The 24713-nt window shown below is 42.7% G+C and overlaps 1 protein-coding gene across 1 annotated transcript in view; it reads right to left on the bottom strand.

The window, feature by feature from the left end:
- Window positions 1–24008, bottom strand: part of LOC308470849 (uncharacterized protein) — a 44115-nt gene extending 20107 nt beyond the window's left edge. Inside the window, exons 1-3 of the mRNA XM_080994401.1 lie at window positions 23018–24008; window positions 11891–12105; window positions 904–964 (exon numbers count right to left, since the gene is read on the bottom strand). Coding sequence (XP_080850527.1) covers window positions 904–964; window positions 11891–12105; window positions 23018–23356 — 615 coding nt within the window. The 5' untranslated portion in view covers window positions 23357–24008. The remainder of the gene's footprint in view (window positions 1–903; window positions 965–11890; window positions 12106–23017) is intronic.
- Window positions 24009–24713: the final 705 nt, after the last annotated feature.

Raw genomic sequence — 24713 nt, 5'->3', positions numbered from 1 at the left:
AATCTTGAACAAGTTTCTTATAATCATACAGGTTTGTCCCAGACATGCTTGTCTGACTGCCAGATGACAACGAACAATTACAGGTTGTCTTGGTTCCAATGTTTTTAAAACCTCCTTTTCAGAAGAATAATTATAATCAAGGTCAGAGGCCAAAATTATTCGATACAATAATATGGCTGCTGCCCAAAATCATGATTCATTTGTAGCAGTATCTAGAAATAACAAATGCTGTAAGGATTTGACAATTATCGCAGTCCAAGTTTCGCTTGTCCTGTAAGTGGCAGCCAGGACATTGACAAAACTAACAAGTTGGATTAGAAAGAGTGCAAATCAATTTTAAAAATTAAAAAGCCAAAATGTCTAATTTTGAGAACTCAATTTTGAACCCCTCTTTCACTTTATTCATTTCAGTAATATTTTTTTCAGCGTATAAATTATATTAAAAAAGAGATGGTTGACACCTTTTTGAACTTCAACCCTTTTGGTTTAAATAATCACTGTCTTTGTTTTTCATTTATTCCTAGTGGTCCAAATGGACCTATAACCACCCTTTTCAGGCAGACACAACTTAGTCAGGTCTAACCACACTATTTCCATTTTTCTTCCTCTTTGAAACCATATCCACCCCATTCAAAACCAGTCCATTTTCTCTCTTTTTGTCTCTCTCTCATGCCTGTCTGTGTCCATTCCAAAGCAGCAATCTTGGGGTTCCTGGTTTAAACAAAAGAATGGTCCAACCCCCCAAAATGGAAAAGCCTTTAAAAGTTTTCTCTCTCTTCCATAAGAGATTTTATGTAAACCTTGCCAGTGATGCAGCTGTCATCAAGGGAGGTGGGTATAGGGCTGGGAACCAGCATTACCACTGCATGGATGTGAAACTGAAGAGTTTTGGGTCTACTTTACCTTTTTGAGTGTCATGAAGGTGAATTCCATCCCAGTGCGTTTGTTTATTTCTTCCTCATATCTAAAGGAAAGGAAGGATGGCTGGTATGAATGAAATGGCAAAAGGTATAATTTAAGCAGTGTATATAATTTAGGCTCTCAAGATCTGTTGGTTTATTTCTTCCGCATATCTAAAGGAAAAGAGGGATGATTGGTATGAACGGAATGGCAGAAGGTATAATTTAAACAGTGCATATAATTTAGCTGCTCTAGCTTGATTTCCATTTTCTGTTTAGGAAACAGAACCGGTGTTTCCTTCACATCCATCCCATCCCACTCACACGCCACAAAAAAGTCACGCCTGAGCTATCATCTCATTAACGTGTGAATTATCATACCTCTTAGAGACATAATTTTGAATGATGGGCCCATTCTGCTGGGTCCTGTACAGATAATGCTGCAATAAGAGATTGCCCCTGCCCTAAAGAGTCTGTAGAATGACTAGAAAATGTTTGGGAGGAGAAATAATGTGAGAAATAATAGCAGACGAAATAAGGGCACTGGGCGAGTGCAGAAGATGTGGGAAAATAATATCTAATTAGCATGTGGCTAATCACGTCATCCCACTGCCTCAAAGAACAAAAGAGATTTCCTTCATCTGCACCACCCCATTTCCTTCTTCCCAAGCACAGTTCAAAACGATTGTGGCTGGTGGCTGTAGGTCCTTTCTGGTCCTCTCCAACACCACACTGCAGTTCCTTATCACATCAGATCAGGATTTCACAAACTTGAGTCTCCAGCTGTTTTTGGACTACAACTCCCATCATCCCAAGCTAGCAGGACCAATGGTCAAGGATGATGGGAATTGTAGTCCAAAAACAGCTTGGGAGTTTGGGAAACTCTGCATCAAATGCCCATTTCATATGGTTACTTCCCATGACAGCGCTTCTCTCTTACCTTATCTGCATCAAGAATGTTTATATTATATCCTATGGTATAAGAAACAGCATCTACCACCACCCCCTGCATGGAACAATAATTATAGTGTCTCAAAATGTGAACCAAGGGGCTCAACTAATGGAACCCTTTCTAGAACACCAAATACAGAGCGGACACCTAGGGCAGCTGCTGCCATTTTATATTATTGTGATGGGAAGAGTTGCATTGTGTTGACTGATGCTCACCACCACCTGCTGCTTCCATCCTTTCTACAGTGTGCAGCAGCAAATGTTAGAGCTACAATGACTAAGGTCTCAAAGCCCTATATCTCCAATTTCATCTGCTCAACTTACATACAGCTTTGCCAAAGGATGACAATGCCAACGTCTCCAGGCTTAACAGAACTGGATGGACAGGGTGGTGCCCCCTTGTATCTAAGTTCCCAGAAGAGGCCCCATCACTGTAGGTGTTTTAAACAGGTTTGTTAAGGAGCTAAAGAAGATGGGATGGGAGTGAGGCAACTCCATTTTGTGATGCTGGCAGCCTGCAGTCATAAAGACACTTGTGATCCATTTTCTTCTCAACAGGAAGTAATGGAATGTAGCCTTGGGTGGCATGCAGGTCCCACAGGGGCCCCTGAGGCAAGCTTTGAACACAATGGACTGCATTAATATCCCCTAACAACTTAGAATGCTTTCTCTTCAGTAATGCAATAGCTTGTTATTGTCTAAGTAATAAAAAGCAAGCCTTTCCTGAGATCAAATGAGAGTGGTGTTGAGGCATGGCTGGAGGGCTCCAGATGTTGTGTGTTATCGATACGACTGTGATACATTTTACTCCTGCCCCCCGCCTTTAGGTTTCTGGACAGAACCAGGAAACTGCATTTAATTCTTTCCCCCTCTGCTCTTTAAATTACCTTAAGATGTTGGTTTCAGTTTGCACCTTGTGCCTTAGCATTGCACAGTGCCTCACAGTAGGGTTCCCAGGCTGCAACCTGGAGAATAAGTCTCTCTCTTTAAATGTGCCAGACTGGGGGCAAAGTGAGGGCTGAACCTGAACACACATAAGAAGAGCTCTACTGAGATGGACTGGTCTGTCCCCTTCTGCATCGTGTTTCCAACCAGATGCCTATGGCAAACACAGAAGTTGGACAGAAGGACAATAGCTTTCTTCTGCTGTTGTTCTCCAGAAACTGGTATTCAAAGGCATGCAGGTTCTTGACTAGTAGCCACTGATAGCTTTATTCTCCACCAGACTGTCTAATCCCCTTTGAAATCCATCTATAACTTCTACACTAGGCATTTACTGTGTAATAGCCACACTTTGTTCACTGATGTTTTCCAGGGCATTTGCAGGACACCATCAATATCACACTATTGTATTCTTCAGTTTCCCTCATGCTTCTCTCATTTCTTGCAGAACACAGAAAATTTGGGTAGGGTAGTGGAACAATCTCCACAGGTCTGGTCACCTTATGCCCTTCATTAAAAGGGTGTTTTTCTAATGTGTGCAGTGACCAGTGCTATTTTTCTAGAAGAGGTGCTGGAGCTCAGTACAAACATCTCCCTTGTTCTCTTAGAATGGCAATGGTGCCCATCTGAGAGGTGCCAGAGCTGAGCTCCAGTGAAATCTGGCTGAAAAAAAGCCCTGGCAGTGAGATATCAGAGCCTATCACCACGGAAGTACTTACTATTTCACAATAATCTTCGCTACTCATTACAGTGGTACCTCTGGTTATGAACTTAATTCATTCCGGAGGTCCGTTCTTAACCTGAAACCATTCTTAACCTGAGGTATCACTTTAGCTAATGGGGCCTCCCACTGCTGCTGTGCTGCCGCTGCACGATTTCTGTTCTCATCCTGAGGTAAAATTCTTAACCCAAGGTACTACTACTGGGTTAGTGGAGTCTGTAACCCGAAGTGTTTGTAATCTGAGGTGTTTGTAACCCGAGGTATTTCACAATGAAGTGCTTTCACAGAATTAGGCCGGGGCCATGGAAATGTTCGCCCGTTTTCAGATCTGGCGTAGGAGCCTTCAAGCAGGGGTAAGGGAACAAATTCAACAAGCAGAAATCCAGGCAAGGGCAGAAGGACAGGCCTGGCCATTCAGAAGCTTCATACAGCTAGCCATAATAGAAGCTGGTCTTGCAAACCTCTGTTCGAGAGATGGGGAAGCTGTGGCCCTGCAGATGTTCTTGGACCAGAGCTCCCTTCATTACTGACCACTGGCCAGGCAGGCTGGGGTTGATAGGAGCTGGAGTCCAAGAACATTTGGTGGTCACACGTTCCATAACTCTAGTGTGCTTGAAGTGGGTCATGAACATGCAAGGTGACTTGCTGGGCTAAGTCAAACCCTGAAGTCCCCGAACCAGCAGTGCAGTCAACGCAGACACCATGACTCTGGATGAAAAAGCCCCAATGAACAGAAAGAGCCTGAGGCTGAGGGAAGAGAGCTCTTCCAATTCAGAATGGGTGATGACAGAACCTCCTCCCCACCCTGGGAGCTACCTCTTTCATAAGCCCCATTACAAGGATAGTGGCAGAAATGTTGGTTCTTCTGGTTCTTCTGCCCTTTGGCTGGAATGCTTGGCTTGTTGCCAGAGCACACACGCTACGCTTAATTACAGCCTGCCTCATGCATACAACCCTGATCCCTCTTCATTCTCTTTTGCAACTCCTTCTGATACCTCCTGCCTTCAGCCCACCCTGAGAGAAGGCTTTATGTATTGCAAGGCCCTGACATACTTTACCCGAGGGAGGTAGGAGAGGAGCAAGCAGGAGGCATGTCGGTCTTGATGGGGTTGCAGAGCAACCTGATCAAAGCCTGCCAAACCATCCACGTTCCTTTAACCAGGGCTGATTGCGTAGGAGTCCCTAGGATCAAGGAGTTGCATCCAGGAGTTGACTCATACGGACGTGGAAGGTTCATTCCCAACTACAACAGTTGGAGATCCTCACTGAGAATCACAAGTGCAGGGCAAGGAAGGTGGTGGGGGGGGGGGAATAATTGTAAAGTGCCCACTAGGTAAAACCCATATTGTATATTTTATTTTATTTTATTTGTTACAACATTTCTATCCCATCTTTCATCCAAAGGACTCGAGGCAGCATATATGGTTCTTCCCCACCTCATTTCATGCTGACAACAGCTTTGTGAGGTAGCTTAGGTTTCAAGACAGTAACCAGCCCAAGATCGCTGAGTGAGCTTTGTGGCTGAGTGGGTTTTTGAACCCTGGCTGCCCAGTCCCCAGTCCAGCACTCTAACTAATAATAATAATAATAATAATAATTTATTATTTATACCCCGCCCATCTGGCTGAGTCTCCCCAGCCACTCTGGGCGACTCCCAATCAAGTGTTAAAAACAGTACAGCGGTACCTCTGGTTACGTACTTAATTTGTTCCGGAGGTCCGTTCTTAACCTGAAACTGTTCTTAACCTGAAGCATCACTTTAGCTAATGGGGCCTCCCTCTGCTGCCCTGCCGCCACCACGTGATTTCTGTTCTCATCCTGAAGCAAAGTTCTTAACCCAAGGTACTATTTCTGGGTTAGCGGAGTCTGTAACCTGAAGCGTATGTAACCCGAGGTACCACTGTACACCACAGTGGCTCTCATGTTAGTTTCTGCACACAAGTGTGATGACATTAGGCGTAGCCTAGTGGATGTTAGCACTTCCTGTCTGCTGCCTGTTCTTATTTTCTCAGCATGGTCTCATTTGTGTTGTCAGAAAGAAGGGGTGGGAAAGCTGTGGCCCTCCAGATGTTTTAAACTGCAGCTCCCATCAACTCCATTGACCTTCTGCATGGTCAATAGTCAGGGATAATGGTGTTGCAGTCCAGGAACATCTGGTGGTTCCCCACCCATGTCATGAAGGATGCCCAGAGTAACCTCTAACACATTTAAAATTAAACAACCAAAGATAGTGAATATAATGATCAACACACAAGACAGAAGCAGCCATTTTCAGTCCAAGACTGAAGTTTTCAGACTGTGTTCCAGGGAACCCTGGGGGCTAAGAGGTTTATTAATGAGAAGAGCAGCAATGGTGGACAACAGCTTGTGCACCTTTAACAATATATCCTTGCAATGTGTAAGCCGCCAAGAGTGGCTAGGGAAACCCAGACAGATGGGTGGGGTATAAATAATAAAATTATGATGATGATGTGCCAGACATTTTGGCTATACTCTCAGTTCTTGTGGAACACATAGCTAAATATAATAGGTCAGGTGCGTTGATGCTTTGCACTAATTGAGGAATGCGCCTAACAACATGCTCGCCAAACCTTTGCCATGTGCATCCGCTCCTTGAAAGGCAAATTCATGTCAAGGATTCCTTAAGGGAAGAAGGTTTTGAATCCCACTGATCTGATAGTTCCTGGAAATTCAAGTGATCAAGTGGGATGCAATCATGAGGACATTATCAGAGTTTTACTTTGCCACAGAGAAATAGAGCATCGAACATATCCTCCTAACAAGAGTTTGGAATCTCTTTCACTAGAAGATGGGAAACCGTGACATATGTAAGCAGAATAAAATTTGCAATGTTATGCACATGTGATTCTGCAGAAGTAGCTATATCCAGCTTACTGATTTTATACAATAATTGGTAAAAGTATTTGAAACAATTCAAAAGGCCTGTGTACTTGGTATAAGTGTGTGCCAAAGACACAAATATCATACCCTCCAATGTTTCTCTAATGAAAATAGGGACGTCCTATTCCATAATAATAATAATATTTATACTCCACCCATCTGAGGGTTGCCCCAAGGCCTCTGGGCAGCAGCTTCCAACATATATAAAACATCTCTGAGGCAAATGCTCTGGGAAATATCACATAGTGATCTCCGATCTCAATCTCATGTTATCTGTGGCCTGACAGCAGTAGGAATTCACTATGGATTTGATTTTCAGACACCTGCATATCATAGAAATCTGTCTATACCAACTTATCAGCATCTTTTTACCAAAGCCAGATTAAATGAATTCCCATCAGAAGTGCTAAATGGCAGACTGAGAGGCATCCCTTATCAGAATAGGGTCTGCGCATGCTCTCAGGACGTCGATTGTATGAGGCATATCCTACTGCATTGCAGACAATATGAGCAAGCTAGGGATCTATTGATTAAACCCCGACTGGCAAATTGGCCGGGTAAATCTGAAGCCTACTATACTGAATATCTTCTGGATGACAAGTCTAATGATATCAGTGGAGTCTCCTTCTTTGGAGGGCTTTAAGCAGAGGCTTGACAACCATATGTCAGGAGTGCTCTGATGGTGTTTCCTGCTTGGCACGGGGTTGGACTCAATGGCCCTTGTGGTCTATTCCAACTCTATGATTCTATGATCACAGTGGCCATGGCAAAGTTTCTTTTGGTAGTCATACGTATCACAGATCATCATACTCAAGACTAAACAAATATTGTCTTGGTCTTCCTCTCCCAGGGGGTTGTCTGTATGAATCTATATTTTATTCTGAATCTATGTTATGGGTCTTTGGACCGCAATAAAGATTTATTATATTATATAAAAACACAATAAAACACTAAACTTGAAAAAAACTTCCCTATACAGGACTATCTTCAGATGGCTTGGGGAGTTGGATAACTCCATACCCTCCAACATTTCTTTGATGAAAATAGGGGCTTCTTAAGGAAAAGTGGGACATTCTGGGATTATGTCAAAAACTAGGACAGCTTCTGTAAATCTGGGACTGTCCCTGGAAAATAGGGACTCTTGGAGGGTCTGAAATATCCTTTGCTTCAAAATATCTTAACAAATGTACTTGGAATACACTGACCTTTCGCAATCTACCTTTGACTGCAATAAGGAGACCACAATAAAATATTGCTCCACTATTGAAATCGGCCCCACTTTACTAAAATCTAAAATGGTATCTAGATTACTATGGAGACTCAGAATATGCTTTCTTTTGTGACAGTAGACTGGGGCCTTTGAACAATCCAGTAACAAGTCAAGCTGGTTTGAGCTGAAGCGCAGTGCTATATTAGGAGAAAGTCCCTTTAGCATGGCTTCAGGTTTTTGAGATAATTTTTTACAACAACGTTAATAAATGTGTAAAAGCAAAAGCACAGCTTTCAGAGTTAACTTGGAACCTAAACACTGCAAACCTGGAAGCAGGTGTTCCGGTTTGCGAACTTTTTTCAGAAGCCGAACGTGCTCCGTTTTGAGTGTTACGCTTCCGATTTGAGTTCTACACTTCCGTTTTGAGTGTTACGCTGAGGTCTGTCTTCTGTTTTTGCTATTAATTTTGCATTTTTGTTTTTGTGGCTCTTTTTCGTTTTTGTGACTTTGTGGAACCCAGTTCAGCTACTGATTGATTGATTGATTGATTGATTGACTGCAGTACATTATTGCTTTAATTTTGTGTATCAATGGTCTTGTTAGTAAAATTCATGTTAAATTGCTGTTTTAGGGGTTGCTTTTAAAAGTCTGGAATGGATTAATCCATTTTGCATTACTTTCTATGGGGAAGCGTGCCTTGGTTTTGGAACGCTCTGGTTTTGGAATGGACTTCCAGAACGGATTAAGTTTGAGAACCAAGGTACTACTGTATATGGATTTGGTAAACTTGGAATATGTTGGCACCAATTGCAATAGCTGGAGACTTATCCAATAGATATCTACCTACAGTGGCATCTCTTGTTAAATACAGGCTTCCAGATGATACCAAAGCCAACCAAATCTGGCTCTATGCTGTTCGCAAGAAGCCAAATCAGAGCAAGAGAAAAGCTTCCTGCCATCCCTCTGAGAAGAACAGTTTAAATCCATTTCACAAGGCTGAACAATTTCCAAAAATGGGAAAATGCACATTTTCCAAGTCTTTTTGCACAAAAAGCCTCCGTTTTGGTTCAGCTCTGTTTAGAAAAGGTGTATATTTCGGTGCGCACAGATCCCTCTTGCTCTCCTGGCTTCAGAGATAGCTGCACAGCCTGCATTTGCTCCAAAAGACGCACACACACTTCCCCTTACTTTTTAGGTGAAAAATATGGTAATTTGTGCAGCCCTACATGTAATGCAGCTTGGAATCAATATTATGCAAGGAATAAAGGAAGAAAAGAAGCAGAAAAGAGGAGAGGACTGTCTGAAAATGATTGTTGCATGCATATTATTGGCAATTGGTTTAATTGTGCAACACTTTATGCATCTAGTTCCAGCCCGCCACCAGCACCCACATATTTTCTACCGATGATATTTTCCGAGCAGAAAATCATGATTTTCATGACATCTCTAAATAAAACTTGCTGGTCCAAAACTGAGAGAAACCTTTAGTCAATTGGAAAAGTGATCAGAAGCCCTAAGAATCAAATTGAAAAGCATGGCCCTTGGACAGAAACATTTAATTAACTCTCAGCTGTTGTTATGAAAAGAACAACAATAATATCTTTAAAAGGAAATTTCACAGGTTTTAACTCTACAGCTAAATATGTTGCTGGCATATTTTGTTTTTTTGGTTGTTGTTTCCCTTGGGAAACATTGCCATTGTGTAATAACGACAGCCTCGTTACTTTGCTTAATGACTGATGGTGTCAGGGGATATCTTTTCAAAGTTCTCAAACTGGATCCTGGCATGTTTCTCTTGCTTCAGTGAAAGTAAAAAATCTTCCAACCTGCTCAAGAGTAATAAAAATAAAGATCTTAGGAGCGGGAAAGCAGATCTAGGAAAACATCCAGATGGCTTTATTTTTAGGAACTGGGAATGCCTTCTCATACCAATGGTTTAACCTAAATGACCCTGAACATCTGGATTGTTGGGATCATAGGGTCACCTGGATGATCTCCCAGATCTACATCCCCATTCTCAAGATCTTTGTTCCACGATTTGTGTCTGCTCTGCCAAATGGATGTGAAAGATACGGTGTCAAAAATCCCGCCTGCCTCGTTCTGCAGCATCAAATCACCCACTATTCCATCTGGCAATCCAGTTCCTCTTTTATCTAGGTTGGTGTGACCTTGAGAATACTTACTTGTAAATAGGGGTTATGACAGAGATGGCTGCATCTATGTCTTTTTTATTTTTAAGACTATATCTTTTTTATTTTTAAGATATATCTTTTTATTTTTAAGACTATTCACAGGTAGGTATATTATTATTTATCCATTTTTATTTACAACTCCTATAATTGCTAGGTGAAGAACAGAGGGTGCTTATCTATCTATCTATCTATCTATCATCTATCTATCTATCATCTATCTATCTACCATCTATCTCTCTTTCTCTCTCTATCATCTATCTATTTATCTGTCTCAAACCCTGCCTGAAGCCTTACAATCTGATTATAACAGGACAAGATAAGGAGGGAAATGAAATGAAAGTAAAACAATGACTGACCAAATAAATGCATCCTTAAGTCACTTGTGAATATACTAATAGAAGAGGAAAAACTGACTGTTGAGTGGGGAGTCCTAGAATCAGGAAGCTGCCAAGGAAAAGGAATGTAGGCAGGAAATACAAGTACTAATATCAGGCTGGTATTAGAAGAGTGCAGACTCCAGGAAGGAACAGAGAGAAAGGATAGCTGAATGTTGTAGGAGGAGTGAGACTGAAGGGTAAGTAGACTACATTTACACATAATTAATTACACATTAAGCTCCCTTTGCTTCTCACGTTTCCTTTCCATTTGGCTGAACTTTGCACATTCAGCCAACATGCATTATCTAGCAATCAAGCCAACAATTGGAACAGGACATTAAAATACGGTTCACAAAACCAAGTCTAAAATTAGGGGTATTATTTGTTTCTCACAATAGAACAAATCTCTTCATGCATTGGCAATCTGATATTCGGTGCCCAGCTGAGCAGATCTCAACAAAAGAGGAGGCTCAATGCTGGCGCAATGAGCTTGTGGCCATTGCTGTTGTGCTAGGATCCTACTATGCCTTATTTACAAAGCTATTGTACTACCAACCTTACTGTATGCTTGTGAAACATGGACCACTTATAAACACCATCTCCAACTCCTCAAAAGATTCCATCAATGGTGTCTCCAGAATTGTTTACATATCACTTGGGAAGACAGGCAAACTAATGCCAGTGTACTGGAAGAAGCAAAGATCACCAGTGTCAAAGCAATGATTCTTCAACATCAACTGTGTTGGACTGGTCACGTTGTTTGGATGCCCGATTATCGTCTTCCAAAGCAACTGCTCTATTCTGAACTTTAAAATGGAAAGCGTAATGCTGGTGGCCAACAAAAGAGGTTTAAGACAAATCTAAAAAAATGTAGTATAAACACCAACAATTGGGAAACACTGGCCTGCGAGCGCTCCAATTGGACAACAGCCTATACCAAAGGTGTCATGGACTTTGAAGATGCACAAACTCAGGAGGAAAGGGAGAAATATGCTAAGAGGAAGGCACATTTGGCAAACCCTCATCATGATCAACACCAGTCTGGAAACCTATGCCCCCACTGTGGAAGGACGTGTGGATCCAGAATTGGCCTCCACAGTCACTTATGGACTCACTGTTAAGGCAAAGTGATTGGTGAAGAAGAAGAAGAAGAAGTCTTCTGCAGTGCTTCAACAACACTGGCGCTGCTGAACTCTCACCACATTTTCTCCTCAACTCCTATGTTGTGCAACCATGCAAGTGCATGGTTTTTACTTTAGAGAATAAAAATATGTATTAGGGGCAGTGGTGGAAGGAGTCTTCTGTATGTCAACCAAAGGTCTGTTGGAGAATTCTTGCCTCTGAAGCACAGGACAGAATGGCTATCTTTCATTTTACAAGCCCTCTAGAAAATATCTCTCTCTCTCTCTCTCTCTGTTATGACATCTCATCTCAATACAGGACTATCTGTAGTGGATACAGCTGTGAAGTATGAAGGTGTAATCTTTGAGGGGTGCACAGAATATGCAGAAAGATATGAATTAAGAGACAAGGAGGAGAGAGATGCTTTATAAATATGTCCACCAAACACTTGAAAGACCTAGAACAGGAGTGGGGAACCTGATCATGGCCCATGGACAGGGATGATGGGAGTTGTAGTCCAGCAATATCTGGAGGGCCACAAGTTCCCGATACCAGAGAAAGAAGAGAAGACTTACTTGTTACGGAAGGCGTCCATGGCATCCAGCACTTCATCAAGTTCTGAATCCAGCTGTTCTTTTTCTGCATCAATTGATCGAACCTCTAGGTTCAGCCTGTTCATGTACTGGTCGTAGAGGAGTTTGATATCCAACTCAGAAAGGGAGTTGTCTTGTTCTTTCAAAAAGTTCCATCTCGTGAGAAGGACTTGGTTGTGCTGTTCTAGGCTCTGGACCTGTGAGGTGGTCAATAAACAGAAAGATTAGACTACGGTGATCCTCTTGTCTACCTTTCATCACCAATACAGGAGTTACTATATCCAAAATAAATCCTCAAAATTCTTATCCAGCCTTTTGATAAAGCAGCAACAGCAACCCCACCAACCCACATTGCACCTAAGTTTTGTTGCACAGTGCAAAACCATTACCCCAAATTATATCAATAACGAACATATAAAGACATCTGAAATTAACACCCTTTTATTGTGTGGGTTTGTTTACATGTAAACTTTTGGATCCCATCCAGGACCAAATAGTCTCCTACCTGTAACGTAACTATTTCATTTAAGTATATTGCAATTTACTGTACAGGCAGTGTTTTTTTCTTTTCTTTTCAGGGGGTACTCAAGGTTACACAGTACCAACACTTTTGGGGGGTTGTTGTTGTTGTTAAAAACTGTGGCACTTAACATAACATAACTTAACATAATAAAAATTATTTATTTAAAAAACAAACAAACTGTGGCACCTTTCTAGAAAACCCCCTACTGTGTACACGTAATGTACCGTATTTTTCGCTCTATAAGACACACCAGACCACAAGATGCACCTAGTTTTTGGAGGAGGAAAACAAGAAAAAAAATATTCTGAATCTCAGAAGCCAGAACAGCAAGAGGGATCGCTGCGCAGTGAAAGCAGCAATCCCTCTTGCTATTCTGGGATAGCTGTGCAGCCTGCATTCGCTCCATAAGACGCACACACATTTCCCCTTACTTTTAAGGAGGGAAAAAGTAAGTCTTATAGAGCAAAAAATACGGTACGTCCATTATAGAATGGCATGATATTTTCATTTTTTTGTTTTATTTGCCCCAATCTTGGTATGGCTCACCCATCACACAAAATGGAGGCATGACCCTAACCTGCAAATAGAGCTATATGTGCTGCCACCGTGTGCCTTCGTACTTTCTGTAGTTGCCCTTGAATGCAAAGCCATCTGTTTGAAACCCTTTTGGGGGTGCAGAGATGAGGAGAAATGAAGACAGCAGCTTTCAGAGTTGCTTAGGAACTGCAAGATGTGCTTTCCACTCTCCAATCCCTTACAAATCCAATCACTTTCAGCACTTACATGGCCTCGAGGATCTGATACCTCTCTTCCTCCCTCCCTCCCTCCCTCCCTCCCTCCCATACCTGACAATATTCAAGATAAGGTACACTCAGACTGATTAACATTTGTTTATTTACTTAGATCTCTGCCTAGCACACCACACTGCGAATATTTCCAGGACCATTTGTCTGTTTCGGTACAGTGTTACTTGCCTCAAAAGTCTCTTCAATATCTGCATCAAATACTCCTTAAAGTAAAGATAAAGGCAGCTTGGCTTCGTGTTTCATGAAGCACTTCCAAGAAACTTTAAAGCATTTTTCAGATTTTTCAAAAGCACTAATTAACGGCTTCTCCTTCCGTAGTGCAGCTCTCTCCACACAAATCCTGCAGCTGAGAACTGCCAAAGCCCCCATCACTGAGGTTTCGTTTCAAAAGATGTAGCGAGCATCTTACCCAAGAGGGTAGTACCAGAAGCCTCTGGGCAAGTTTCTGGATCGATATCTTTTGAAGGTGTAGGCACACTTTCCTCCACAGGTATGAGAACTATGCCAAGAGCAAAAGCCCTTTCTCTTGTGTGTTTTTTTTTAAAAAAAACCTCATCTTATTCTAGAACTGTACAGAATGGAAAGGAACCAGAAAGGAGGAGGGACCAGAGATCAACCCAGTTGATAATTTGTGTGAGAGAGCCAATCACTTCTGGCCTCTGGCCACACAGCCACCTGAACCTTACTGTACCTTGCAACCAAGCTGAAATGTGTGGTAACCTTGATGGTATAGTAAAGCATGCCTCATTGTACAACAGGGTATTATAGGTGACTGTAGAAAATATTGTAAAATTAAGGAATCTTAGAAGGATGTTGGATAGAAACTAAGAGGTTTTTAGCTGTAATGCTTTAAGAGATATGAAAAAAGGTTTGCAACTGGGTAATTTTAATGGTAAGGATTTGCTGAACTAACAAATTGAACTGGAATACAAAAAAGGGAGGTATGAGGAGGTCCGGGGAAATAAGTATAGGGAAGATAGGTTATGGAAAATTAATTTTTTTTTAACTGTTTTATTTGGTATGTTTCTTTTTATTTTTTACTTTTTTGGTTATATTTTAAAAAACTTTATTCTTTTCTTTCTGTATTCTGTATTTTTTGAAACTTTAATAAATATCATTAAAAAAAAAAATATTATAGGTGACTGTAGACAACCTACAACGAACTTTTACGTGACTGCCACACCACAAATAGATGTCCTAAGCCCTTCCAAAGTGCACAATGATAATAATCTGAATCCTGAAATACAAAATAATGGATAGGTTATGGACAGGCACCCACAATTTCACTGGCCAGAGTACCAGAGGCAAGTGCCCCTTGGTCTCTGGCAAGGAGGAACAACACCCAGCAGACACCCAAAGACTGTTTGTTGAAGGGAAGAAAACAATACAGGTGTTTGTCTTACTGTTTCTTCCTTTCTCCCAATTGCATTGCAAGGGAAGGGCAACTTAGCCTTCGCTCTGTACTCGCTCAAAGCTTGAGAAGGAAGAAGAGTCTTACATCCAAGTTTGGATGAGATAAGGAATTGGCATGAGGCTGAGGAACACTTGCTGTTTCTTCCTTCTCCCAACTTCTGTGCAAAGGGCTTGGTGGAGAGGTAAGGATGTTTATCTCTTGCGTGTATCAGATAAGGTACAGCAGGAGTGTCACTTTCTGCATCTTATCTTATGCAAATAAGATGCCTCTCTTTGGGGTGGGGGCACAATTTCATTCCAGCTGTGCAAGTTTTCTTACCACTGCCACACAACTGCGGTTTTCAGTAATCCCATGCCGACGTCTTACAGCTGCTTCAGTCTACAGTATTACTTAATCTGGGTTCAGATTTTGAAACCCACCACTGCAAAACAACCGAAATGGGGTTCACCAGTAGCTGATTTCCAGGCTGATTTCAGCATAGAACAGGGACTAGCAGTGGGTCGATCTGTCAATGTTGGTTTATCTCGGTTTCTCATGTATCCAGTCTTCAGTTCAGTTCCCCACATTTCCACATCAGTTTGAAAGTTTTTAAAATGAAAGATCCTCATGAAAATTCACCAGTGCTTTAGAGTAGATTTCTTCTAATATACACATTTTTGCATGCAATTTCTCCCAATATAATGCATTTCTGTATACACATTTTCACCTGATCCAGAAAAAATGTATGCATTTCTCAGTTGGAGAACTAAGTCGTAAAATTCAGAAAAGTGAGAATTTGAAGCATTGCTTTATTTCAGTTCAGGAAGTTTCAATTAGGTGGACACACATGCAAACTCAAACTATTTTCTCCCCATCTGTATCAGTGACTCCTCTCCACAAACTGAAGTGAAAGGAAATCAGCAGAGGTGACATGGGCTTAGGTAGCCATGACTGTGCATAGCTAAATCAAAATCCATTCACTGGGTCTCCTCAAAGAGTTGCAGTTCTACTTCACCAAACATCCTCTACCTAGTTTCCCCCTTTCTTCTCCAGGGAGAAAACGAAGCCCCTAGTTTGTGAACATATTGCTACACAGCAAACAATAAACATGTATTAAACAAGCCTCTATAAATAACAACCCACTGACAGTTCTCGCACTGAGTTCAACAGATGAAGATTTGAACAAGTTTGCAATGAGTCAAGAAGGAAAATGGCAGCCCCTATAAACTTCAGTGCAGGCCTCACATGTTAAGTTTTCATCACATTTCTTGATTATTGGCTTTAGCTCAAGCTGCTGTGCTAACAAGCCTGTCAACCTGTGTTTAGAGAGTATTATCTTTCTAAAGAGCATCTGCTTCTCTTTATCCAAAGATTGCACATGATAGAGAATTCACCCCCTCTTTTGGCAACCTCTTCCTTATTTAATTACCACCATTGGTTCCTGCTTCCAATGTTTGTTTGGAACTGCCAATGAACAACCAAGGAGAGATGTCTGATAGCATTATTATACAGCACCTAGAGGCTCCAAAGGAGATGGTTGTCCTATTGAGCAATCACTCGTACTGGGATAAAAGGAGCACAAGTTCAAAAACAGCTCCAGTTAAAGAGAGACACAAACCTGGAAGGAAATGGAGTACGCATATAGACCAAGAGAAAGAAAAAGGAGACACCTCCAATTCCAGAGTTAATTAATCTCTGCTTTGTGAATCCAGTCTATGATCATTATCATACAGCTAGCTGATTTATAGAAGATAAAATTCAGATTTTCTGAGTTTCTAGCCAAAGAGTAGTGCATTCTGTGATGATTGAGCAGTGACATGCCCTTACTTAGGCAATGTGACATTCTAACCCTTGCCCAAACTTGATGCATCACTGATCTGTTATGCTTTGGGTTTAACAGCCTTAATATATGCCTGATTCTGGCATGAAAAACTCTCCCCAAATGCTTCTCTGAATACACATAGCTGCCTTGTATGACTCAGGCTGCTGGTCTGTCTAGCCTGCTGGTAGTCAATCTACAAGGCTCTCCAGCGCTTCAGAGACGGATGCTTTGAGTGTTGCCACCCAGTACGGCCAAGCAGTCTCTTTTCATACCAAACAGCCCTGTCACCTTAATTTAAGTGGTCACCTTAATTTAAAGGCAAGCCACAAATGAATCCTCAAAGTGCCCTGGGTGGGAAACAACCCCATTTCAGTTTCATTTCCAGGGTCAAGAGACGGAAAAGGAAGCAGCATTGCTTCTTCGGAGCGTTTGAGGTTTCAATCAGAAAGGAGATTCCACCTTTGAGGTTACAATCTGAAAGGAAGAATTTTCTGTTAGTAAGAGCTGCTAGACAGTGGAAGGGACTGCCTCAGAAGGTGCTGGGCTCTCTTTCATTGGAGGTTCTTAGGCAGAGGTTGGGTGGCCATCTGTCATGGATGCTTTAGCTGAGAATCCTGCATTTCAGGGGGTTGGACAAGATGACCCTCGGGGTCTTCTTCCAACTCTACAATTCTATGACAATTCACGCAGTGCGGTGGCAAGCTGATAGTGGCAATGCTGCCCAATACATTTTGATGCTCTTGGCAAAGAACAAGAAGCCCCCACACTCTCTGCTCCACATACAAAAACCAATAGGGCTACCACCTGAATCCCATTTCAACACTGGCAACTGGGCAGGGCAGTCTGTTCCTGAGAGCAGTAGCTTATCTTACAGACTGCTTGACCTACATGTCTCTGGTCTCCAGCAGCTCCCTGGTGCTCCCTGTTCTCCAGCACCTGCTACCTGAGGCAGCTCCCTCACTCTGTCTAATGGTAGGCTGGTCCCTGGCTGAAGGCTTTCCTTTTGCTTAATTAAGTTTAAAAAGATAGACAGACACCCACCAGCCAACTTGCCTCATAGTACGATTCCTCCCTCCACTTGAAAGGAATCATGCAACCTATTTCTTCTTAATTCAATTTTTAAAGCAGCAGAAGGGATAACAGTGAGATGACTGACAATGAACAGGGGTACAAAGTAAAAGGGAAAGTGATTTTGGAGCAGGACAGGGAACTAACTGGGATTTTCATTAATTAAAGGAGATTTGGGTAATCTGGAAAAGGAAATTAACGGGAGAATTTATTTGGGGAGATTTAGCTGGGATAGTAACCGGCTTACTTCCTCTGAAATGTAAGTAATTATTTGAAAATTTGCCTCTATACTTATAACCCTGCTCCTGTTACATCAGGCTGGCAGAATTTCACCAACCATTTCTTTCCTATGAAGCTGGACTATCTCATCGCATGGCTAGTGCCCAGCCCTATTACGGCTGCAGAAGTGAAGTTGCTTGATGCCACACTGGAGACAGGAGAATTTTTTCAGCACTGACATGCTGAGACTGGGCTTAAGTGCCAACCTCAAAGCGATTCTGCCTAGCAGGGTGATACTGCAATGTAGCTGAAGGGCATCATGTACAGTTTTGCTGGTGCAGCAGTGCTGAGCGTTGGATTACAAAGTCATTTGTATCATGCCCATTTGGTGAGGGGGGGGGGCAGTATTAGACTGAATAGTTTCTATGGTAATTTAAATGTGCAAAATGTGTTACAATTCTTTTATCTCCTACAACAACTCTTGGTGGCGGGTATACTCATTTTATACATGGCGAACAGAGAAAGACTAGCTTGCCAAAATAACCCAGGGCTCATCCCTCCCACTTCCCGAAACTTAAAGAATTCCAGCCAGGCACTTCTGCATAAAGACGTATGAACTGGCTGATCTCAGATATAGCACACAAATCTTGATCACAAGAGGTGGAAAGTGGGCAGGGTGACTTCTCCAATCATAGAAATAGCTGTCCACTAAATCAGTGATTGGCTGGTTCTGCTGATTTGTTTCTGTTCTCCATGTGAGCACTTGTGTGCAAGAAATGATTACAGGAAGTGGCCTCCAGGGAAAGAGCTGCTACAATCTGAATTTAAGGACCCCAAACTACATGTTAGACAGAATGTGCATCTTCTTCCAGTGTAGCTACAGCTACACATCTCTTTCCTCTTATACTGCCCGTAACATTTAAAGATGATGCCTGACTCGATGGTGTCATGCTCAGTTTTCCTATCCACCCCCCTGCAAAAAAGGCAGCAGCTGATGAAGGGATGCTGTTGCATGGAATCTCTGAGCATCATCTATTGTGTTATGCATTTTCTAAAGATTACAGCCAATCACCCTTTTCCAACATGGTTTCCTCCAGAAATTTTGGGTTACAACTCCCATCAGCCTTAGCCCAAAACATCTGGAGGGCACCAGGTTAACAAAAGTTGTAGTAGAGAGGCATGGGAGGAAAGACTTTGATTGGCAGCTGCCTTTCAGTCCTTATTAACATGTACCTTGACTTCCAGACCCACAAAAACAATGTGTGTTGCAGAGGATTCTGGTGAGGGTTGTACATGCAGGCTGGCGTCCAGACCTGCCCCTGATGAGCTGTGATTGTAGCCTAAAGCATTCCAAGCACCCTCCCTTGTACCTTTGTATTCCAGGGAAAGATCTGCAGTGGTGGGCAAGCTGCCTTTCAAGGACAGCTGTCAACCATCATTCTTTTTTCATGGAGTAATCCCAGATACATCTCCATGGAACCAAGGACCAACACAATTTGACACCATTGAGGACGATCACTTTGGCTCCCAGTGTGCCTCCTGTTTCTTCAGGAATGAGTTTTAAAATCCATATATGGTCAAAAAGCCAGATCAAAGTTCAGTTGCATTTGTCTCCAATAGCTCACACAACAGAGAACATGCCTGCACATTTATCCATTTGCATGTCATAAACACTGGGTGTAGTATTCACATAACTGAGGAATAAACAGTGTCTCTTAAAATTAAATCACAGTGGTGCCAGTGTGTGTGTGTGTGTGTGTGTGTGTGTGTGTGTGTGTAATTTTTTGGTTTTAAGACTGGCACTTGCTGCCTACATTAGACACTTCAGTGAAGCAATCCTTGAGGAGATTACCATCTGTTTACAGAACATGAGGGCTTTGCAGGAACCTGCCTTGGGTAGTTCAACTGTTTCACTTTGAAAACAACCTTCTGCCTTGCCTATGAGGTCTTAGTATACCACAGGAGAGAGGTGGTGGGGAGATAATTGTATGCTGCTGCAGTAACATTTCTTCTTCAAACTTCTAAAGGCTTTCATTCTGGTCAATCTAAAGGACGTCTCCAGTGATCTATGAAAAGTATCCATGTGCTTTTCCCTGCTGAAAGTACCAAGGAAGATCACTTGGTGTTTGCCTAACTTCATAAGGCTATATGTGGTGCCTGGCAAAGGACCTTCCTGCCATCCGAGGTAAGGCCTTATACCTATTGTACACATTGAGCAGGATGTGCCGGAAGATAGAGGTGTTTGCATCAAAAGACCTTCTGCGCTTGCCAGTTCATTTCCATCTCCAGTTAAGGTCCTGGTTTGGGCCTTCAAAGCCTGAAATGGCATAGGTTTGAGTATCTGAAATACCATCTTCACCTCCATGAAGCTGCCCCTCAACAAAGATCGTCACAGGCCCTTCTGTTCCAGATGCTGTTGCCTTCTGACATCAGGCAAATCATGGCTAACAGAGAGAGAAGGTGCCTTCTTGGTGATAGCACCAATATTGTGGAACTCCTTTCCTAGGTACTTACTATATTTTGGCATCAGATAATGGCTGTTCCATACTCTCAAGCACTAGAACCTGGGAAACCAGATTCTGCGTTCAGCCATGAAGGTTCTAAGGTGACCTTGGGCCAGCTATCAGCTGTTCGACTAACCGATCTCATAGGGCTGTTGTGATGGGGGAGGGACCTATGTATGCCACCCTTGTGCTTCTTGGAGGAAAGATGGAATATGCATGCAATAAATAAATATTAAGCATTTTGATTGAATGGTTTTTTGGGAGCTCATGGGTTTTATTCACCCACTGCCTTTATTTTTTTTGCATTATTAGTGCATGGACTTTATTAATTTGCTGCTTCTGCTGTTTGTATCATGTTTGTAGTATTATAATTACAGTGGTACCTCTGGTTGCGAATGGGATCCATTCTGGAGCCCCGTTCGCAACATGAGCAGAACGCAACCCGTGTCTGTGCGTGCGCAGGTCGCGATTCACCACTTCTGCACATGCGTGTGACGTCATTTTGAGTGTCTGTGCATGCGCGAGCGGTGAAACCCAGAAGTAACCCTTTCCAGTACTTCCAGGTCGCCATGGGACGCAACCTGAAATGATTTAACCTGAAGCGTCTTTAACCCGAGGTTTGACTGTATTATAGTCCTGACGATTTTGTTAGGCGCCTAGAACAGTCTGCAGAAAAGCATGATGAATGAATGAATGAATGAATGAATGAAACATTTTCTTAAATCCACTTCAGACAGTAAGGTGGTATGTAGGGGCATGTTTTGGAATGCTCCCTCCATGAAGTAAACTAGGACATCAGGAATATTCTCTAGCATTTGTTAGTTTATTACATGTTTGGAACTTTTAACTTTGGAATGCATTTGAGAACATGGCACCCCACCACATTCTGAAGTGGTGCAGTCTAGAATTCTGTTATCTTATATCTCCATGCCTCTATCTTCATGCCTCTTTTATTTCCAGTGGCAACAGTGAGGGATGAAGGGCTAGTTAGAGGGTAGGAAGGGATGACTGAATGGCAACTTTTGAGTCCTCTTTGCTCTTCTCTTCAAGTCGTTCAGATGCTAATGGAGCAGCTGAGAAGGTACAAACTATGAAGGTACAAACCTATCCTGCTGACTGAAAACTTGTTTAATAGACATTACCTTCCCCAAGAACCCATAGTTGCATAGCTGCATGTTGGAGGGTATGTAGTTGCTGCAGCTCTGTGAGTGGGATGGTTACGATCTTTAACAGAATTCTCCTGAAACTACAATCCCCATAATTCCCTGGGAAGCTGCTCAACAGAGATCCTCAGAAGGGCATTTTTGTCACCCTGGGGGCCTTTCATGCGACTATTTTGAATGCACTAATAGACAGTTGTTATCATTCGTCACATAACACCTAGTCATCTCCTTTTAAGGAAAATGGTGGTTGCATCACATTTCATCTCCGCTCTGACTGATTTTTTACTCTATGCAACATGAATCATATCCAAAACATATATTTAAAGGGGAAAACACAGCTCTCGGGATTCTTTGATGGAAGCCATGGTATAAATGTGCTTTAAATGTGCATGTGACTCTGGTCACGTATTACATAATGCCTGCAATGTTACTAGACATAGCCACTCTCCCCATGTGTCCGCAGGTTTGTGACCTTTTGTTCTGTTTGCAAATATTCCCTCCCAACCCCATGCTTCCTCTTCTGTACCATCCCACTATGGGTGTCTTTAAAAAAATTGTGGGCCACTTTGAAGGCTATGGAGGGACTGGAGCAACCCCCCCTATGAGGAAAGGTTATGATGATTGGGCCTTCCTTAGTTCTGGGGGGGCGGGGCGGGGAAAAGGCAAGTAAAGGGGCACATTATCATAAAAATTATGCATGCTATGGAGGAAGTGGATAGAGAGAAGTCTATCACCCCTCTCTCATAACATTAGAAGCAGGGGATCATCTGGTGAAGGTCAATGGTGGGAGCACAGGCAAAAGAAAGTACTTTTGCACAGAGTCTAAACAATGGAATCCACTGCCACATGAGGTGTCAAAGGCCACCAACTTTGACAGCTTCAGAAGAGGATTATAAAGAAATCAAAGGCATGGAGAAAAAGGCTATCAGTGGCTACTTATGTTGGCTATGTTCTACCTCAACTGAATACCAGTTGCCAGGGATCACAAGCAGGCAGGGTACTGTTGCATTCATGTTCTGCTTATGGGTCTCCCACAGGCCTCTGATTGGCTACTGTGAGAACAGATGCTAGACTAAATGAACCATCAGCCTGGACCAGCAGGGCTCTTGTTGATGCCTAGCCATTATCGCAAACCTAATTATATTCCTTTGAAGCTATACGCTTTTAGTCTCCTAAGCTGGAGAACCTATTTGTTCTTATTCCATTTATTAAAAAACCTGTAAACAGCAACCATCCACCCCCCATAAACACACAGACCAAGGCTATCCCCACCTGTTACACCTGAGGACTGACAACAGTACTTCACAACTGCTGTTGGCTTTGGACTAGTAAGACTAGAAATAAAATCTTGGAACTTATATTGTGTGGCATTAGATACTGATAGTCTTTGGACTGCGCCAGAGCTGTCCTGGTACCTGAAGCAGAGAACTGAAATTACAGCAATTAACAGCAACATACACAGGTGATAACGTGCCACCCTACAATGGTACCTTAAAGCTGTCACATGAAGCAGCCGCCTAAAGCAGCTCTCTCACACTGTCTTGCACACTGGTCAATACAAAGAGAGGCGTCATCTTACCTTCCCATTCAAATAATAGTATACAATCTTACCTTTCCAATTAAGGCGGCGAATTGGTTATTGAGTGTCCTGATCTCATCTTTCTCCTTGGTCTTTATCTCCTGCAAGGAGGGATCTATATCCAGGTGTAGCGGTGTCAGAAGCCGTTTGTTGACCGAAACCTTTGGGTAAGAGCAGCGGCTGTGTCCGGTGAGGCTCGAAGAGCTGAAGTTGTTCCTGCTGGTGCTCACCCCCATGGTGGGGCTGCTGCAGGCCCCATACCTTGAAGAAGGGGAGCACGAGCGCTCTCTTCGCATGCTAAAAGAGCCTCCTGGCGAAGCGAAAGAGCTGCTGTTGCTACGGCTCCGGAAGTCCCTCGAGTGGCTACTCATTGCGGCTACAAGGAGGCCGGTTGAAGCAGTAGGTACTACGGAGAAAGAGAAGAAGCACACCAGGGAGCGGAGCAGATTTCAATTCCTGTCTGCGCTGAGCTCAGTTTAGCTAATGAATTACGAACACCTGTTCTGCTATGTTCATAAAGTAAGGAGGGTGTGACTGTTGATGTAATCCAGATCAACCTGTTGGCTTTCTCTCCCCCCCTCCCTTCCTCCTTCCTGCCTGCCTTTTGTAGTTTTGTTTGTGAGGTGAGCGCACATGCACAGGCACTTGTAGTTGAAAAAGAAAAAGAAACAACTCAAAGCAAAAATTACTCACTTTACAACCATCTAGATGCACACACAGTGAGGGTGGAGAGGCTTCCTCAGTCTTAAATGGAAAAAGAGAGTTTGGGAAGGTTGACTGAAAGATCACACAAGAGCAACCGGCCGAGAGTAGAACATGTCAGGATGTTTTCTCAATTATGACCCAAACCCCGAGTGAATCAAAAGGAACATGTGGTAAAACTATACACTGATTAAGGAGTGATTTAACATTTCCAGTTCATTCCTTTTCAGGCTGTTTGAATGCTAAGAGATATCGCAAGGGCCTTCTATCTCCTTTTGTCTAGTAGTTAAAACAAGGCAGTTGTGAGTTCATTTTAAATGCAGCAAAGTGAAAAATAAGGAATCATTCCATGCAAGGCTATGGATACTAACCAGTGCTTTTGTTTCTCGGGGGGGGGGGGGCGGACGCAGGGTTACGCATACCCCTAAACATTTTGTGAATCTAAGTTTGCTTCATTGAGGGGCAGTATTTAATTATGAGTAGGAAAATGAGAGTACCCCTAAACATTTTTTTTTGGGGGGGGAAGCACTAGCCACAAGCCAACATATACTAGGGGTGCTTGGGGAATTCAGTCTCTGAAATGCCAGTACAAACTGGCCTGAGCCACACCTCTTGGACTAATGTGCAGATTTTGCACTTTTCCAAATATTGCGATAATAATAATAATAATAATAATAATAATAATTTATTATTTATACCCCGCCCATCTGGCTGGGCTTCCCCAGCCACTCTGGGCGGCTTCCAAAAGAATATTAAAATACTGTGATACATCAAACATTAAAAGCTTCCCTAAGCAGGGCTGCCTTCTAAAAGTCTGGTAGTTGTTGTTCTCTTTGACATCTGGTGGGAGGGCGTTCCACAGGGAGGGCGCCACTACCGAGAAGGCCCTCTGCCTGGTTCCCTCTAACTTGGCTTCTCGCAGTGAGGGAACCGCCAGAAGGCCCTCAGTGCTGGACCTCAGTGTCCGGGCAGAACGATGGGGGTGGAGAAGCTCCTTCAGGTATCCTGGACCGAGGCCGTTTAGGG

This window comes from Podarcis pityusensis (genome assembly GCF_964106645.2).
Source record: "Podarcis pityusensis genome assembly, chromosome: 2".
NCBI lineage: Eukaryota > Metazoa > Chordata > Lepidosauria > Squamata > Lacertidae > Podarcis > Podarcis pityusensis.
This window is presented reverse-complemented; position numbering and strand designations above follow the sequence as displayed.